The sequence below is a fragment of the Myotis myotis genome, unplaced genomic scaffold (genome assembly GCF_014108235.1).
Source record: "Myotis myotis isolate mMyoMyo1 unplaced genomic scaffold, mMyoMyo1.p scaffold_m19_p_5, whole genome shotgun sequence".
Classification (NCBI taxonomy): Eukaryota; Metazoa; Chordata; class Mammalia; order Chiroptera; family Vespertilionidae; genus Myotis; species Myotis myotis.
Genome location: NW_023416357.1, coordinates 41,654,484 through 41,673,731, shown reverse-complemented (window position 1 = coordinate 41,673,731; position 19,248 = coordinate 41,654,484). Strand labels below are relative to the sequence as shown.

Below are 19,248 nucleotides of genomic sequence, written 5' to 3'. Positions count from 1 at the left end.
GGTAGAAGGCTTGAGAAAATGACCAGCTGCTGTCTTCCTGGAAGTGCGGGCTCCCCTGGTGCATAAATAGCTGAATGGCAGACAGTGTCTGAGCGCCCTGGGAGGCAGGAGGAATAAGTCACCAACAGCCTCCAATGTGAGCACAGGCGACTCCCCGCGCAGCGCACAGGACAGGCCTGGTGAAGTGACGCTGCCTGTATTCTCTACCTAGAAGCCGGTTGAATTCTCAGCAGAAGTACCAGTTAGCACCTAATGAAAAAAAACTGCACAGTGTTTCAGAGGTGAGCTCTCATCTCAGGAAACACCAAGCACTTCTCACCTTCCTGCAGCCTCTTCCTCCCCAATGAGGCATCAAGAGTACCTTCTGGGCTACATTCAAAGGGGTGGGCCATAGGCAAGAGGCTCAAACTCTGCTATGAACATAACCGGACTGGAGCACACACGTGCTTAGCTTCTTTGAGACTGGCTTCCGGTTTGGGGGTTGCCTCCGGCTGCTTTCCTCTTCCCTCTCAGTCCTCCAGAGGAGCTGGTGTGATCAGAGGCACCTGGGCCTCTTCCGGGTTGAGAGAACTAAGGGGGAGCCTGGGGACCGACAGGACAGGGGTCCAAGGAAGTGTGTTAAGATCCAGTCTAGCTCAAAAGCCAGGGATCCTGGACCACAGATGACAAGAGAGTGCACATTCGCTGGGAGCATGTCCCCAGCTCATCTTAGGGACCACGTCCTGGCAGTCAGGCAGTCAGGATCGGGGCACCCTCAACGTGACAGTGACAGTGGGAAGCACACCAGCAGGCGTGCACCGGCTTCTGCACTGCAGACTCCCATTGCTTTTCTGTGCTGCCAAGACAGACGTACACTTGTTAGGAAACAGAACTCCATGTCTTTATATTCCGGGAAGACTGTAATGCTATTCTGCTAAAATGGGTCTTTGCCTGAATTAAAAAGAATTCTTCCTATTAATTCCTTCTTTTTACACCAGATGCTCATCTTAAATCAATCTATGTATGCACAAAGGACTGTCGTATCTACCACAAAATCAGTTAAGACAAGGGAAAGAAGACATACTTAATTACCAAGGACCCAATTCTATCCTGAAAATCATTTAAAAAGGAGAAATGTTCCTAATCACTAAAAATATCCTCCAAATATTTTATGATACATTTTATTAATATACATAATAAATAGGCAAATATTCCTATGCAGGAAGATAAAATTACTTGAGACCACTAAGACATTTTAAAATAGGTTCCTTCGATGCCTGTGATGAGAAGCTTCCCCTCATTTCTCGGCAGGGTACCCAAGGCTCTCAGAAGCCATAGCCCTACCTTTCACGCCATTTACTATTTTCAAGAAAATTCCAGCTCCCTATGTAACTGGAGTCCGCCCTGGCCTAGCATTTAATTAGTGACCTCTTCCTGTCTCGCTTCAAAGCATTCCACTTCTGCTAAAGGGATCGGTTCATCCAGCCCGAACGCTGAGGGCTGCGTTTATTTACGATCAGGCATGCGTCTCCTCCCCGGAGCAAGCGTTTCTGTAAACAAGTGGGGGTGTGGGTCCCTGGAAGGTTTTCTCCAGCTGCAAAGTGGCTGCCTTCGCCCTGTGACTGCTGTAGGATCCACCCATCTGTGTCAGGCAGGGGAAAATGTATATTTCACACATTTCTGATGCTCATTTTGGTGCAGAATAATTAAGATTAAAGTATCTGGTTTACATCCAAACCATATCTGTATAATAAGAACTGTGTGAATTTTAATGTGATTTTTTTGTGTGTGAAACATGAGCAAAAACTCAGGAGGGAAAATCTTGCAGTTTTCAGTAGCACCCAGCTCACACCTCTAAATACATAGGAATTCAAATGCAAAAAAAAAAAAAAAAGGTGTGATAAATCTATAGGTGGAGCGACAGCTTTTATCACAGAAAGCTGAATATACAGCTTAGGAACATCAACACATATTTTAGAAATATATGAGATGGAACTAAAGACACCTCCAAATGAGCTCATTTCAGGCTAAGTGGACATCGACGAAGCATATGAGATTAAGGAAGGTACCTGCATACAGCCTCTGCATCAAAGTGCCGAGCCTGTCTGTGATCAATCACAATAATTTCATGATGTTTATCCAGGAAGCACTCAAGGGCTGACTCTGGCGTCCGGGCGATATTGCATCTGTAACCGGCTCTGTCACAGGCCCACCAGAATCCATCACTCTGACTGTCCTCCTTGGCAAAGATCAGCAAAACCTGGAACACACAGATAAGGGCACCTTAACAGCAGTCATCATCCTTAGAGACGGCATTAAAAACAGGCCTCTGGAGGGAAGCTGAGTGGGTTCAAATCCCAGCTCCTCCAACAGCTTCCCGGGTGTCTTTGAACAAGCATTTCCTCTCTGGGGCCCACCGTTTCTCCTCTGTCAGGTGTGAGAACAGCAGTGCCACCCAGGCCTGTTGTGAGACTTGAATGAGCACAGAATAGGTGCTCAATCAGGCTGGTGGTTACTTACTTTTAATTTCCCAAGAGGCTTTGTCTTTAAACAGATCAAGTAGTGAAATTATTAACAGGATAATTAGCACAGGTCCAGCCGTGGGCAAACTACGGCCCGCGGGCCGGATCTGCCCGTTTGAAATGAATAAAACTAAAAAAAAAAAAAAGACCGTACCCTTTTATGTAATGATGTTTACTTTGAATTTATATTAGTTCACACAAACACTCCATCCATGCTTTTGTTCCGGCCCTGGGTCCAGTTTAAGAACCCATTGTGGCCCTAGTCAAAAAGTTTGCCCACCCCTGGGTTAGACCCTGGCTCACATCTACACCTCTTTGGCTCTGGTGCAGGTGGTGTTTGCCTCATGGTACCTGGAGGCCACCTCTCTGAACTTGAGACTTAAATCCATATAAAGATACAAGAAAGGAAAGGGACTCAAAACCGTGAAAGTGATGGAGGTGATGGAGCCAAATTGGGCGCAGTTCCACCAATGAAAAGAAGGTGGCAGTACTGCACACCATGTTCCCCTCCTCCTCCCCAGGCTCCCAGACCCAGATTCTCCTGCTGCCTGCCAGAAGCCAGAGACAGCCTTGCCATCACCTGAACTTGTTCACTTGTTTATTTGCTTACAGTCTATCTTCTCCACTAGAATTGAGCTTCGGGTCAGCAAAGACCTACCTAATCTCCTTCCCTGCTGTACCCCTGTGCCGGCAATGGGCTGGCACTTATTACTAGCTGCTCAGTAAATATTTGATGCATGAAAGGATAACTACTTGTAGAGGTTTCTGAAAAATGCAAGAGGCATTTACTATTAGTATGAATAAGACTACATCACAACAACAGGTCTAATTAAAAAACCACATATAGTGCCATTTGCCAATCACACCCAAGGACAGATGAAGTTAAGAGACTAAATCTCATTTTGGTACAACAGCATAAAACTGATGAATGTTCTATTGAGATACCTCCCCTAAGACCTAAATGTCTAGCCTTTAAAACCCCTCAAAACGAAGGTCGTGCCCTGGAGTAGTTAAGTTGGTTGGGCATAGTCCCATGCACCAAAAGGTTGCTGGTTTGATTCCTGGTCATGGCACATGCCCAGGTTGCAGGTTCGACTCCTGGTAGGGCGCATGCAGGAGGCAGCTGATTAAGGTTCTGCTCTCACATTTGTGATTCTCTTTCTTTCTCCCTACCCGCCCCCCCCCCCCCCGCCCTTCTCTCTAAAAATCAAAAATAAATAAATAAAAGATCCTAGTGTGTGCTCTTGCTCCCCTGGAACACGCCCACCCCTTCCCCTCCCTCTCTTCTTCCTCCACAGCCATGCATCTCCTAAACTCTAAGGGACCCCACCAGACTTGCAACCAGGGCAGCAATGGGCAGCAGCAGTTCATCCAGGGCAACTTCCAGACCTTTCCCCAAGATTCCCTTTTCTCTGACTTCTTAGTGAGCCAAAGCTGCCCAGCCTAGGCTCATTTCCCCACCTAGTCCCTCTCTTGTTATCCTAGGCTCTTCCTTGTTTCACTGTCCCCAGCTTTAATAAACATCCTCTAAAATACAAAAAAAAAGGACAAGAAAAACATAATAACCTCATGATATGGCACTTATTATTCTTCAGTATCCACTTCTGGCTTAAACAATGAGGAACAGAAGGGTAGTTTCTTAACTTGAAGACCCTTTAAGGCAATAGCCAATATCATTCTTTATGATGAAATATTGAGTATGTTTCATTTAAAATCAGAAAAAGAAATACTGTCCTACCATTACAACTATATCTTAAACATGTTTTGTTAATTGAAAATTGGCAATATATAAAAACAGAAACAACAGTATAATAAATCTCCTGTACCCATCATCCAGCTTCAGCGACAACCAGCTCCTGGCCTGTCTGGTTGTACCTCTGCCCAACCCACTTTCCCAACTCTCGTTTTACTCTGCAAATCTCCCACATCCTATCATTTCATCCATATGCGTCTGTTGAACACAAAGACTCTTTTCAAAAACAAAAAAGAAAAAACAGAGAACTCATGAACATGGACAACGGTGTGGTGATTGCAGGGGGTGAGTGGAGGTGGAAGAGGGTATAGAGAGTGATGGAAAAAATATAATTAAAATTTTTAAAACCCACAATACCATTTCATACCTAAACCTCTCCAATAATTCCTTACCATCATTAAATACCTGACTGTATCATCAATGTCATCAGTTTTACACTGAATCACTTCCTGTTTTCTCAAAGCCATGCTCCAGAAAAATACTTTTCAGTATGATTTTGACATTTCCTTCTTAGCATGTGGCTTGAAATCACAAGGCAGCCACACTTATTACGGGCCCTCTCTAGGCAAGGGTAGTCCCTCCTCAGTCCAGGGTGTTCCTGAAAAACCTTCGCCACTGAGCTACTTCTAGGAAGAAGGGGGAGGTGACTCTTCCAAGAGAAGTGAAGGGCACAGCCTTGTGGATTCTGATAGTGAAAAGAAAACCTTCACACGAAGTTATTACCAAGGGAGCTGCAATGAACACCAGGTAGAATAAATTGCTTCGTGCAAAAAGTCAATAGCCCTTTACTTGTGGAACTATGCTATTAACATGAGAAACTCGATATGCAGAGCCTAAAAGTCAGAAATGGTGACAAAACTTCTTGTCTCTCAGTGGTCTGGCTGATTTATGGGTTGCTAAGCAAGAAACCCAGTACTTTATGCTTCCTTTATACCACTGCGCCTCAGTATTTAATCCAATAAGAACACAACTGCATTCCCATGTTGGGCATCATTACAGGTATTAAAATCCCATGTCTTACGTGTCATTAAAAAACTGGATAGTTCCACTTTCAGAACAATAATGTCATCATTCAGCAAATATTTCCTGAGTGCCCATGAATGAAATAAAGACCCCTTTCGGTGTAGTGGTGGAGGGACAAGCAATAAACAATAGGCACAATAAGTAAGCAAATGGTATGGATTATTGAAAGTGATAAGCAGTGTGTAAAATCTGTGGAGCAAGGTGAGGGGTCAAGAGTGGCTTGTTGGTCGGAATGCAGACTGGTGCAGCCACTGTGGAGAACAGTGTGGAGTTTCCTCAGAAGACTAAAAATGGAACTCCCGTTTGACCCAGTGATCCCACTTCTAGGAATATATCCCAAGAAACCAGAAACACCAATCAGAAAGGATATATGCACCCCTATGTTCACAGTGGCACAATTCACCATAGCTAAGATCTGGAAACAGCCTAAGTGCCCATCAGCAGATGAGTGGATTAAAAACCTGTGGTACATCTACACAATGGAATACTACGCTGTGGTAAAAAAGAAGGAATTGGTACCATTTGCAACAGCATGGATGGACAAGGAAAGCATTATGCTAAGCGAAATAAGCCAATCAGAGAAAGGTAAGTATCACATGATCTCACTCATTTATGGAATATAATGAACAACATAAACTGATGAACAAAAACGGATCCAGAGACAGAGAAGCATCAATCAGACCATCAAATCTCAGAGGGAAGGCAGAGGAGGGTGGGGGTAAGCGGGAGAGATCAACCAAAGGACTTGTATGCATGCATATAAGCATAACCAATGGACACAGACACCGGGGGGAGAGGGCATGAGTGTGTGTGTGTGTGGGGGGGGGGACAATGGGGTGATAAGGACACACATGTAATACCTTAATCAATAAAGAAAACAAATTTAAAAAAAGAGCGGCTTGTTGCTGGCAGGATTAGTAGGTGGTTAGGGCAGGTTTCACTAAGAAAGCAACGGACAAGCAAATGCCTGAAGGAAAGAGAAAAGTACACCAAGTTGATGTCGGAAGGAAAGCATTCCAAGCTGAGGGAACAGTTCCATGGGCACAACAGTGGGAAGCGCGCCTGCTGTGCTCAGGGAACTGCAGGGAACCAGCACGACAGAGGGGCGGGTGCGAGGCTGGAGGGTGGGAGAGAGTCAAGTTCACAGCCCAGGGCTAGATCCTGGTAAGGCCTTATGGGTCATTTTAGGAACTTAATCTGGATTTCACATGGAAACTTACAAGACTGATTGAAAGTGGGGAGTTGCATTTTTCATGCCTTGTTTTCTGTATTTCTGATGCTTTGATGTCTAGAGCCTGGCTGACCCTGGCCGGCTAGGAATGCACTTTCCATGGGCAAACCAATCAGAGCCCATACCCACCACCTCTTTTACCCTGTCTAACACTGCACCACGATGACTCCAGGACCAGGTACCAGACAGCCAGGGGCCACCCTTAGGCCCCAGACGGCCCTAAAATGACTCAAACTAGCCAAACCTGCTTACCCTGCTTCACCGTTCCTTCCCACAGAAACCACAATAAAGGCTCTTGCCTGCATTTCCCCCTCGAGCTCTCCGCCTCCTGACCGACTTCTGACCAACCCTGCCTCTTGCCGCTGTGGCCCTGCTTGCTGTGGTGTGCCTGGCTACTGTGACTTTTCAATAATTCAATTCCTATGCAAAATGAAAATCTGTTCTATGCCTTAGTGAATTACAAACTCCCACGTTCGGATCAGCTTCCAACATTTCACCCTCTGTATTTCTAATGTCATAAAATATCCCGCGCTCCTTTAATGAATGTGCAGTTTTTTGCTGGCGTCAATTCCTGTGACATTTCATCCTTTTGGTCACAACCATTTTCTTTATTTCAGTAAACTTACTTTGACTAACTTCCTCCAGTGAGCTGTCTAGAACATGGGCAAACTACGGCCCACGGGCCGGATCCGCCCGTTTGAAATGAATAAAACTACTGAAAAATAGACCGTACCCTTTTATGCAATGATGTTTACTTTGAATTTATATTAGTTCACACAAACACTCCATCCATGCTTTTGTTCCGGCCCTCTGGTCCAGTTTAAGAACCCATTGTGGCCCTCGAGTCAAAAAGTTTGCCCACCCCTGGTCTAGAATCTCTCAAAGGCAGCAGTATCAACATGGCCACACGGGGCGATGTCTCCTCTAATCCCATTTACATTCAATTCAGAAATTCACTTCTGCCATGATCACTTTTCATTTCTTTGCTGCACTTTCATGTTTGTTGGCTAATTCCCTCTTCCAACGATCTATTTCTGTGCAATGGCGTGGGTATGGTCATGGAGACATGGTGGCAACACTGCACATCTGCTGTCTGTGCTTGAACTGAGTTAGCAGCTGGGCAGCGACCAATCACAGAGATGCTCAAGGAAGTGATGTGATTGGTCCCTGACCACACTGCACATCTGTTATTTACAGGTCTGTGGGGACGGAAGAGCTAGCAGCATAGTCCCTACTTATGCAGTTATTTCCAGTTACAACACCATGTCCCACAATTTGAAGCATGCTATTGGGGGTCTGGTGTTATTAAACTCTGAAATACATGCACATTGGAACTGTGCAAAGCCAAGTGCTGCCTGTCCTTCCTTTAAAATCTAACTACCACAACCATGCAGGGCCTTCCTCTATCTCCAGGGAGAATGCTACCTAAATCTTCTTGAAACCATCTTCCAGCCCAAAGGCCAAGAGCATGAAGGACAGGGCTCTGGTTTGAGAGGCTGCAGACGGCAGGAGACTTAGGGGCTCCCAGGGGCAATAACAGGAACAGGGGCCATGACTCTCAGGAGTTCTCCGACAGGGACTCCTGGGGTGCTCCATGAACCCCGATTCAACAGATGAGGACAGTGACTTCCCAAAGCAAAGCAGAGGCAAAGAAGGCTGGACCCATGTGCCCCAGCTCCTCCTCTGCAAGCTTTTCATGACGCTCCCTGATGTCCTCTGGTTCTGCTAGGAATCCTTGTACCATCCCTTTGACAAGTTTAAGCCATGTGCTGAAAAATACTGTTCCGAGGATAGCAGTAATCTATCTTTGATAGCTAAGTTAGAATGAAACTTTCCTCTGGTGAAGGCTAATTAGGAAAAGGGTGGAGACTAAACTAACTTTCCCTTAACCTAAAGATGATGCTATAAATCAGGGGTCCTCAAACTACGGCCCACGGGCCACATGCAAATACAAATATTCTATTTGTTCCCGTTTTGTTTTTTTACTTCAAAATAAGATATGTGCAGTGTGCATGGGAATTTGTTCATAGTTTTTTTTTAAACTATAGTCCGGCCCTCCAATGGTCTGAGGGACAGTGAACTGGCCCCCTGTTTAAAAAGTTTGAGGACCCCTGCTATAAATGCTCATTATCATCAGTGTTCTTTAAATAAAAGTGTGTCTACACATCTCCAAATGGATCACAAATATCAACTATTAAACATCCAATTTTCAGAATATTTGGTTGGGCTATAAGCAAAACTGGGTAACAAGGAGTTTCTAGAATAGACCACATGTATGGATCCTGTACGTTGTATCCGCATAATACTAAAGAATTGATCAATTTGATCAGATAAGGGGTCAATTCAGTGGAGGGCTAAAAATGGCTTGGAAGCTTTCCTTCAGTGTCCCTAGGAAAGTGATGCTAATAACAGGTAAAGGTTGAGAATTTTCGAAGGGCCAGCCATTATACTTAAAGTGCTTGAAATGTCTTATGCAATAACGCTTTCAGACATTCTTTGGAAGCAGGCATTATCTCCATTTTATAGATATGGAAACAGAGGCTTGAAATGGTTAAGAGATTCGCCCACAGCCACACAGCTAGCAAGATTTGAACAGAGGTCGGCCTGACCCCCAGAGCTGTTTGTAATCATTATGTTAAGTAACCTCCTCTGGACAGTTTTATTTTTACCCCCTAAAATATAGGACCCAAATTCCTACCAACTCTGTGGCTCCCCCAGACTGGCTGGGTTAGGTAGAGGACAGTTGGTAGCAGCAGTGAGGACAGACAGGAGGGGAAACAGCGACCCCAGCAAGTCATTGAGCCTGAGTGTCTCCATGACTCGGTCCTATCACTTAGTATGTGAAGAACAGACCCTCATGAGGCCACATGATCTCTGACATATAAAATCTCCACTATGAAACAGTTCAGAAGAATCCATGTCCACACAGATGGAAAAATGAGTTCTAAAGGGAAGCGATGCCTTGCTAGGAAAAAGCTTAGGTCACAGCTGCCAGGCTGTTTCCAGTGCAGTTGGAAAGGCCAATGTGAGGGGAGGGGGACAGCACTCTAAGCAGAAACACATTGATTCTACACCCTGGGGGAGTAACTGTGCCTCAGGCATTGATGAAGAAAAGGCCACTTGATTTTCAGATGTTATCATGTTGATGCGAATCTAGTGCCTCATATTATTTCCCCTATTTTTCATCTTCTTGCCAAGAATGGAAAATATGACTTGTACTGTGAGTCACCACCACTCACCAGGAGAGACATACTCTACAGCCCCTATTGCGCTTCTCCCTAACACTTCCACGTTCCCCTCCTGACAGCACTCCGCTCCGACAGCTCCCTCGGGGTGTACAGAGCCCGGGTTACATGTCCTCATGTGGGAGCAAATTTCCCCTGGTGAACTCAGAAGCACATCCTAAAATGTTCTTATCATACAAGTTCCTCCCAAGCCCTAAGGGCTCTGGTTGATGTAGCTAATTAACATTTTTGACATGCCAGTGAAGTAACAGAATATTTTTCTCCAAGAAAGCAAAAACAAAAACAAAAATGAAGGCACTGACTAGAACATAGTATGATTCTTTTTTAAGATGGTTGCCATGTCAGCAGTAGGAGCACACACACACACAAACACCACTAGATATCATTACCCCTAGAATTAGAATGTTACAAAAATCAATAAAAACATATCCTCAGGTGAGAATTTAAAAATCAGTAACAAAGGCATCAAAACAATTTAATGGAGTAAGGATTGTATAGTCTTTTCAACAAGTAGAACTGGAACAACTGGACATCAATATGGGAAAAGAAATGAGCCTTGACCTCCATATCACACCATACATGAAAATGAACTTGAGATAGAATATAGATCTAAAATTAAAACGTTTCTAGAAGAAAAATTATCTTCTCAACCTGGGAATAGGTAAAGATTCTTAAAACACAGAAAGCAATGACCATAAAAGAAGTGCTGAATTAGACTATGTCAAAATTAAGAATTTTGTTCTAAAGCCAGACTTATGGATATGAATAGAAAAGCCACGGATTGTAAGAAAATATTCTCAAAATTTGACAAAGGACTTGTAATAAGAATATATAAAAAACTCCCACAACTCAATTACTTTAAAAAAGTCAACCCAATTAAAAATAGGCAAAAGATCTAATCAAACATTCACAAAAGAAGATAAAGAAATGGCTAATATCCAAACAAAAAAGTGTTCAACCTTATTAGTGATGAAGAAATGCAAATTTAACCATGAGAGAGTATGACCCACAAGATCAGCTAAAATTAAGAGACCGAAACATCAAATACAACTAAGAATTTGGAGTAACCAGAACTCTCAGATTGCTTGTAGGAGTGTAAAATGGTACAGCCACTTTGAGAAAAAATCTGGAAGTACCTTATCTTATAAAAGTAAGCACACCATTATTTTATTTTGGAGGTTTTCACAAGATAATTAGGCAACTAAAATAAGATAAAAGAGGCAGTCAGACTAGAAGAAATAATGACAGATTTTGTATATAGAAAATCCTAAGAAATCTACAAAAAACTGTAAGAGCTAATAAGAGTTCAGCAAGGTTGCAGAATACAACATCAAAATACAAAAAGAAAACGTACTTCTATACCGTAGCAATGAACAAACCCCTCCCCCAATGAAATTAAGAAATACATCTATATTAATGGATGGAAAGACAAAATTGTTAACACTGTAATAATCCCAAAATTGATGTACAGATTTACAGCAATCACGATCAAAATTCCAACTGGTCCCCTCCACCCCAAAATTAATAAACTGGTCCTTAAATTCATATGAAGATGCAAAGGACAAAGCCAAAACAGTCTTGAAAAGTAAGGAGAAAGTCGGGGGACTCACATTTCAAAGCTATAGTAAAAAAGACAGTGTCCATAAATGAACCCTCATAATTATGGTCAGTTGAATTTTGACAAAGGTGCCAAGACAATTCAACAGGAAAAGAATATTATCCCATAGACGCTGCTGGGACAACTACTAGATACCCACATGCAAAAGAATAAAGCCCTACCTAACACCAAATACAAAAACTAACTCAAAATGGACCATAGAACTAAAACTATAAAACTCTTAGGAAAAAACAAAGGAGTAAATCAGTGACCTTAGATTAGACCATCTATTCTTATATATGACAGCAAAACAATGTTAAATAAAAATTCCAGAATGATGCCTACAGCCTATTAGCTTTCAAATAAAGCTAAGCATATTCAAAAAATATTATGAATGAATGCATACATGTGTAGAATACATATACAAATACCTATCATAATCAACCTCCAAATAGAGGTTACTCTTAGGGAGGCAAAAGGATAAATAAGGGCTTAAACAGTGTCTGTAGTCCCTTGTTTCTGAAAAATTTTCAGACAAATGGGTGGTATATTGTTAGTATTTGAAAGAAGTGCATATGGGTATATACATGTAAACTTTATGAATATTTGAAATACTTTACAATTTGACAAATTACATCTTTAAAAAAATGAGACTTCCTTATCATGAGCATTCACTGCCAACAAGCACAGGGCAAAAATGTAAGAAAATTAAACGAACAGATCTAGAAAACTATACTAATCCCAAGAAATATTCTGGAAGTTGCTTTGGGAATAAATACTGTTATTAGATCCCTTGTCATTGCCTTTATTCAAAATGGACTACAAAGTACGTGTACCCAGAATGATTACTGGAATTTTCCACTTGTTTATATTCTATACAGACAGTTGTAGCTTCTGTTTATTTTAGTAAATTTCTCTCTCTCTCTCTGCTCCTAATTTTGTTTTCATCAAATTTTCCCAAGCTTAAATCTCTTCCTTTTGTGTTTTTTTTTTCCCTTTCCCAAGATTTGCATTTCCTTTTCCAAGCAATGGTAAAACATTATTTTCTTTTCCATTTGCTCATAAATCAAACAATACATTTCCTTGGTTGGTTTTTCACTTTCATTTACATGCTGGTTGATGTGCTTATATCTCTGCTGCATCTTCACTTGTCCCAAGGGCAGGACAAGCTTCCCGGTGCTAACAAGCTACAGTGTTTGTGAGGAGGAGGTTCCCATATTTAGGCCTACCAGGATGATGTGTATGCAGAGGGGGGTTTAGCAATGACCTAAAAGGGTCTCTGAAGGGGCCATGGGGAGCTGGAGGGAGGGCACACTTGCTGTTCCCTCGGTGTTAGAGCCCAGAAGGCTGCATGGCTCTAGTCACATGGGACAAGAAAGGGGAGCCTTTTGTCATTTTCTCTTCCCAGCCAACAACAACAGTTATCTTTTACTGAGCACCTTCCATGGCCAGGCAGTCTTCTAGGTTACTATTCCATTTAACTCATAACTCCCTATGGGAGAGGCATTATCTCCACTTTCCACACAAGGCCCTGGGTAGAGAAATGGAGCAATATATGCAAGGTCCCCCAGCTGGTTAAAGGCAGGATTCACACCAGCTGTGGCTCAGGGCAGAGCCCGCCCTTCAGCATGCACGCCCCTTCCCTTTCCGGCTGCAGCAGGATTGGGGCAGACTACTTTTGTGGTGGAAGAGTTGTTCTCCTTCATAGTCCATCATGCAATTATATTTAGACTCAAAATGGGGCAATTTTTAAGACTGCAAAAAAAAAAAAAAACCAATTTGATTTTTCTAGTATGACTTTAATAAAAGCAAGCAAGACCCATATACACACACTGTGTATTATGTACAGGCATGTATGTAGAGGCAAGGATGGCTATCTACCGTAGTACCAGAAGGGCTGCTCAGACGCTGCTCATGTAACCATGTGCTCCGGGGACGATGCCCCTACTGCGTAATGGAGGCATACCTGGATAGGATCCTGCGTCAGTCTCATGGGCCCAATGCGTACCTCCGCAGAAGACACCTGCTAAATAAAGGACAGCGCATGAGATGTCTCACGTCTGAAACGACAGGAAATGACAAATTCTTCCTTACACAGGATAGTACGTATGCCACTTCGCAGATGCTAAACAGAAAGATCCACCTCATTGATCTGGAGACAGTTTTTAAAACACCATGTCCACACCATCCTGGTTTTGTAAAAGGATACATACCTCTATGTGCACTAATAATGTCTGGGAGGTTATATCCCCAAATGCTAAATGGTGGGATTTCGGGTTATTTTTACTTTACATGCATGGATTTTTACAACAAGCATGCACTGTTTTATGGGAGGAAACACCTGAATTCAGTAACTACTTACAGGGCGCCTACCATGTGCTGGGCATCATGGGAGGCTGTTATTCTGAAAATTCAGAAGACTAAAAATTTCTCTCAAGTGTGGAAGCTAAAGCATTTCTATAGCTTAAGAGGTGTTCCTCTATTTAGATCTACTTTTCTTACCTTCATGCTTTAGTGTGAGGAATAAACAGCTTACTCTTGCCCGTGCTTACTAGGAAGAGATTACGCATGTCAACTGTATGTCCTCAAAGAAACGCCCGGCACAAGTCCCCACGGCTCAGGCACGAGTTCAGGGGCTCACCGGCCAATGCTGTCTGACTGCCTTTGGCTGCAAGCGCCAAGCCCACGTGTGCATTTCTAATCACTGTGCCTGGATTTCTAAAGATGACTTGTCGTTAGACAACTGGATTGAAGGTCTTGGCCTCCCCTCCACGGATCCAGTTTTGTTTTTCTCTAAGAGGCTGCAGTCACTATTTGGAAGCTTATCCACACTCAACACACTACGGTGGCCCCTGTCAGTCCAAAGGGACACCTTCAGCAACTCACAGGACCACAGACATCGCAACGACCCAAGGGCCAGAGGTCCATTTATCTTTATCAGTTAAAACACAAACAGGAAAACCGATACTTTATACTTTTGAAAACTAAAAATTGTACCTTTCTCCTTTCTTCCCCTTCCCCCATGCTTAACTCCTGATGGCATGAATTTTCTCCAAAACATCACCACCAGCTGCTGACATTCTTTTCATTCTGTAAGGGTGATTCCCCTCCCACCGCTGGCATCATCTGTGCAGAAAAGACACTGGAGACTTTGGCCAGCAGAAAACTCTGAGCTCTCTGATGACATTCATCCAAGGCTCCTAGCCTCTGTGATGGGTTCTCAGGAGGGCAAAACTTCGCTCCCCTGCTCTCTTGGCGAGGCGCCTCCAGACAGTGGGTCAGGGGTCCTCAAACTGCGGCCCGCGGGCCACATGCAAATACAAATATTGTATTTGTTCCCGTTTTGTTTTTTTACTTCAAAATAAGATATGTGCAGTGTGCATAGGAATTTGTTCATAGTTTTTTTTTAAACTATAGTCCGGCCCTCCAACGGTCTGAGGGACAGTGAACTGGCCCCCTGTTTAAAAAGTCTGAGGACTCTGCAGTGGGTCCTTCCAGCAGGCCTGGTGCAACCAAAGCCAGTTAAGGGCCTCACGGCCTTAAACCCCTTGACCAGTGAGAAGTCCCTTCAGTGTGTCACTATGGTCTGTGGGCAAAAGTGTCACACTCAAGTTGAGCGCATCACTCTTTTTTAAAAAAAATTATACTTCTTTTTTCTTTTCTTTTTTTTATTGATTTTTTACAGAGAGGAAGGGAGAGGAATAGAGAGTCAGAAACATCAACGAGAGAGAAACATCGATCAGATGCCTCTTGCACACCCCCTACTGGGGACGTGCCCACAACTAAGGTACATCCCCTTGACCGGAATCAAACCCAGACCCTTCAGTCCGCAGGCCGACGTTCTATCCACTGAGCCAAACTGGATAGGTGAGCGCATCACTCTTAATGCGCCTTTTCTCTAAGCAAAGCAATGTCCTGAAAGATGTCTGTGCCGATACCAGCAGCCAGTGTACATGGACAGCCCAAGAGCAATTCCACGACAGAGACCATCACCAGGCCTCCTGCGTCACTGGGACTCCGGCCCCACCCAGCTCCACTCTTAAAAGCAGTTTTATTGTCAAAACCAGACATGCTCTTTTGAAAGCAGCACAACTGCCAGAGTTTTATTAAGCTGAAAAGTTAATGATTAAGAAGAAAAGCCAATCTGGGGCCGTAAGGTAGATTTGAATGATAATCTGGGATACCCTTTCCTTTCCCTGTGATCTCTCTCGGGTTCACTTCCATCCCCCACACAGAAGCCCTGATCCAACACCACCACCTGTTAATGGTTTCTCCAGAAAAATGCTCAGAAAGGGGTCATCCAGGGGCAGAAAATAAACACATGATATAAGAAATCAATGAAAGCTTTGAAGGAATAAAGTAAAAAGGGAGTCTCTTTGGAAGGCTGGGACTGGGAGAAAGACAACGACTGTTGAAAAAATAATTATAATTCACACCTAACCAATGCAGTCCTGTATACTTCATCAGAAACCAATACGGGCATGAACAGTTACACTCGCCATTTTAAACACCTCATGACTGTGTGACCCCTCCCGCAGCCCCCTTCTGTCCCAGCAGTGTGCTAGGCACTTTTACCCGAGTACTCTCAGTAGGAGACCAGTAATGGCCACGGGCATGACAACATGGAGTTTGAAAGGCAGCACTCAGTCTAGAAGATACTGTTTTCCGACCAAAAGACAGAAAAGACCCACTTTCTCCACAGCCAGGATTGAAACCTCTGCCTGACCCAGCTCAGCAGGAAGCTGCCACCTGAGGCAGAGCCCAGCAGAGGAACCACAAGGCTCATGGACCCTCTCTCAGACCCCCGTCTCCCCCATCTCTGCTCATCTCCTTCCCCCAGCCACTCACACCGCCACTGCCAGTTTGGGGACCTCAGTTTACCGGCTTCCCTAGTCCTGACCCACACTTTGCTTCCTGTCTCTTGGCTTGCCTTTTCCCTCCTAGTCTGTGCTCCCAGTCATCTGACCTTGGCTTTCGTGCCCAAGGGAGGGCAACTCCCCCACAGAACCCAGAACCACTCCTCCCCGGCTCTGAGGGCTGGAGGAAAGTCAGTAGCAGGTATATTCACAGACAGCAGTTGGCGGAAGTCTGTTCCTGACACAGGCGTCTTACTGGCCTGCATTTCACCAATTTGTAAGGGCCAATTATGAACAGAAACAGGAGGCCATTTACTGATGTCTGTGTAGCCAGGCCAAGATTCACTACTTCAAAAAGTGAACTTTGAGCAACTGCAGATGCACACATCCTCAATTAGTATATTAGCTCCGATTCCAGGAAGTGACCAAGTCTGCCGAGGACACAGAAGCAAGTAGGCGGTGGGGTCATAGGTAACGCAATTCCAGACCCTGAGAGGAGAGGAGGATGGGACGATAGTATGGAAAGCCAAGCTTCCTAGCCACTCCAACCACATGGCTTTTCCCAGCAGCCTAAGGAGGAAGGACTGCTGACCGACAGTGCAGTGTTGCCTGTCCAACATTCATAGGGCATCAAGTATTTGTCTGTACATGGTGACATCCACACAAACATATATGCATGTAGCAGGGCCACCAATTCACGTTCAGATCAACTGGCTCTTTAAGGGAAATAAATAGTCCCATTTTGTAGCATTTGCTAATTCTATGGTGTAAATAGTTTCACCTTAGCCAGTCACAAGCTGACAACATAGATCCCTGGATATGCAATTAGGAAGGTATTCTTCATTCAGAAGATCTATGAGTGGCAAAATCATTCAGTCTTTGTTGATCTGCAAATGTCTATCACTGGCTTTTATTGGATAGTTTGGCAAGATTCAGAATTCTGGTTGATACACATTTTCCCTCAGAAGTTGAGAGAAAGGAGATAATTCTTCTGGTTTTTAAGGTGGGGAGATCAAGGAAGGCTTTGTACAGACAAGTAGGTCATGAAGAATAGGAAGATACAGAGACAGGGTTGGGAGAGGAAATCTCAGGCTTATGAAAAACACTAGAGGCCCAGTGCACGAAATTCACAGACAGGTAGGGTCCCTAGCGGCTGCCAGCTGCCAGCCGAGGCCTCCCTTCCCAGGCTGCCGGCCGGCTGGGGCCTTCCTTCATTCCATGCCGCCCCCTGGTGGTCAGCGCACATCATAGTGAGCGATCAAACTCCTGATCAGTTGAACTCCTGAGGGGACACTTTGCATATTAGGCTTTTATATATATAGACTAGAGGCCTGGTGCATGAATTCGTGCACAGGTGGGGTCAGGTTGATCAGGCCAGGCCGGCCTGGGGAGGGGCCAAAGGAGGTTGGCCAGCTGGCCCTGCCCCTGATCGGGGTAGGGGGTGCCAATCAGGGGTGAGGCCAGCCTGGCGGAGGGGTCTGGAGCTGAGCATGGGCCCAAGGCTTCCCAGGGAGGAAGTCCTCAGCAAGGAAACAGAAACCACCAGAAGGCTCTGCAAACAGGCCCTGAGCTCCCTTTGGCCAGGCGGATTCAGAGCTGGTGTCTCTCTGTGTACATTAGACACAGCCTGGCACTTGTCTTTGTTGGTCAAATCCATTGCATCAAAAAACTTGTTCCCCTTCTTCTCTTTGGGCCCTTACAACAAATGCAGGCCAACTGGAAGACATGAACCCCAGTGGCAGAGCCAGGCCCCACAATCACCCAGAATTTAGACCTAAAACAATTGGGGAGCAATCTCCACAGAACAGAACACACTGTTTTGGAGTCTTATTTCTCCCCTAAAATGTGCCCAGCTGCTCCTCTTAAGCTGAGATAGACTGAACTAAGGAACCAAAGACCAAGTTTCCTTTGAGGTGGGATCCACCGGGAGCTGGCTGGTGGCAAGGCCCCTCACCGGCGGCTGCCTTCCCCCCAAGCTCAGTGTTCTCTGAGCCGGTCTGTTTCTGGAGGTGCCGGGTCTTGGACTGCTGGTCAGGCGGCAGGTCCACAGGGTTTCTCTCTGCCACCTTCCTGGCATCCCGAGCAGTACCCTCTGGCCTGGCATGCCAGGCAGCTGTCGCTAGAGCAGGAACTCAGAGAGCGAAGAAGCTGCCCCGCTGCCCGAGACTGGCACCATGTGGGGAGGGTCGCAGCAGGGAGAGGGGTGCCCTGACCTGCCAGCCTTGGTGACGATCATCTCGGTGCCCAGCTGATTGAGCCTTTACCTCAAGCTGCATGTTCACACTGACCACCTTCGCATTCTTTACTGGTGTCTAGGCGATGGCTGCGCAACTGGCCCCGGGGCCCTCGGGCTCGGCAGCTGCAGTGGTGGTGGCCCCTGCGGCTGGAATGTCATAGCGACCGGTCGTTCTGGTCATTCCGCTGTAACGGTCGCTGAGCTTTTATTATATAGACTAGAGGCCCCGTGCACAAAAATTTGTGCACTTGGGGGTGAGGGGGGTCCCTCAGCCCGGCCTGTGCCCTCTCGCAGTCTGGGACCCCTTGGGAGATAATGACCTGCTGGCTCAGGCCTGCTCCCGGGTGGCAGAGGGCAGGCCCAATCCCTAGGTGCAGCCCCTGGTCGGGCTCAGAGCAGGGCCGACTGGGGAGTTGGGGCGCTGCCCCCTGTCATGCACAGAACAGGGCGGATTGGGAGGTTGCGATGCCACCCTCAGTCACGCTCAGGGTAGGGCCGATTGGGGAGTTGGGGCACCGCCCCCTGTCACACACAGAGCAGGGCGGATCAGGGGGTTGGGGTGCCACCCTCTATCACCCACAGAGCAGGGCCGATCAGGGGGTTGGGGTGCCACCACTCTCACACTCAGGGCAGGGCCGATGGGGAGGTTATGGCTCTACCCCATCACACACAGAGCAGGGCCCGTGGGGGTGGGGGGGTTGGGGCGCCGCAACCTGTCACACACAGAGCCGCAGGGCGATCAGGAGGTTGGGGAGCTCCCCCCTATCAGGCACAGAGCAGGGCTGATCAGGGGGTTGGGGCACCTT

The 19,248-nt window shown here is 45.5% G+C and overlaps 1 protein-coding gene across 4 annotated transcripts in view; it reads right to left on the bottom strand.

The window, feature by feature from the left end:
* PDE8B (phosphodiesterase 8B) overlaps positions 1-19,248 on the bottom strand; it is a 205,955-nt gene that overhangs the window by 84,409 nt on the left and 102,298 nt on the right. For 2 of the 4 annotated variants that reach the window (XR_004967485.1, XM_036308858.1), the window contains exons 2-3: positions 13,317-13,376; positions 2,049-2,239 (exon numbers count right to left, since the gene is read on the bottom strand). Coding sequence is in view for 3 of the 4 variants with exons in the window: in XM_036308858.1 (XP_036164751.1) it covers positions 2,049-2,239; positions 13,317-13,376 (251 nt within the window). In the remaining variant the exon portion in view is untranslated. The remainder of the gene's footprint in view (positions 1-2,048; positions 2,240-13,316; positions 13,377-19,248) is intronic. The other 2 variants (XM_036308860.1, XM_036308859.1) reach the window with 1 other exon arrangement.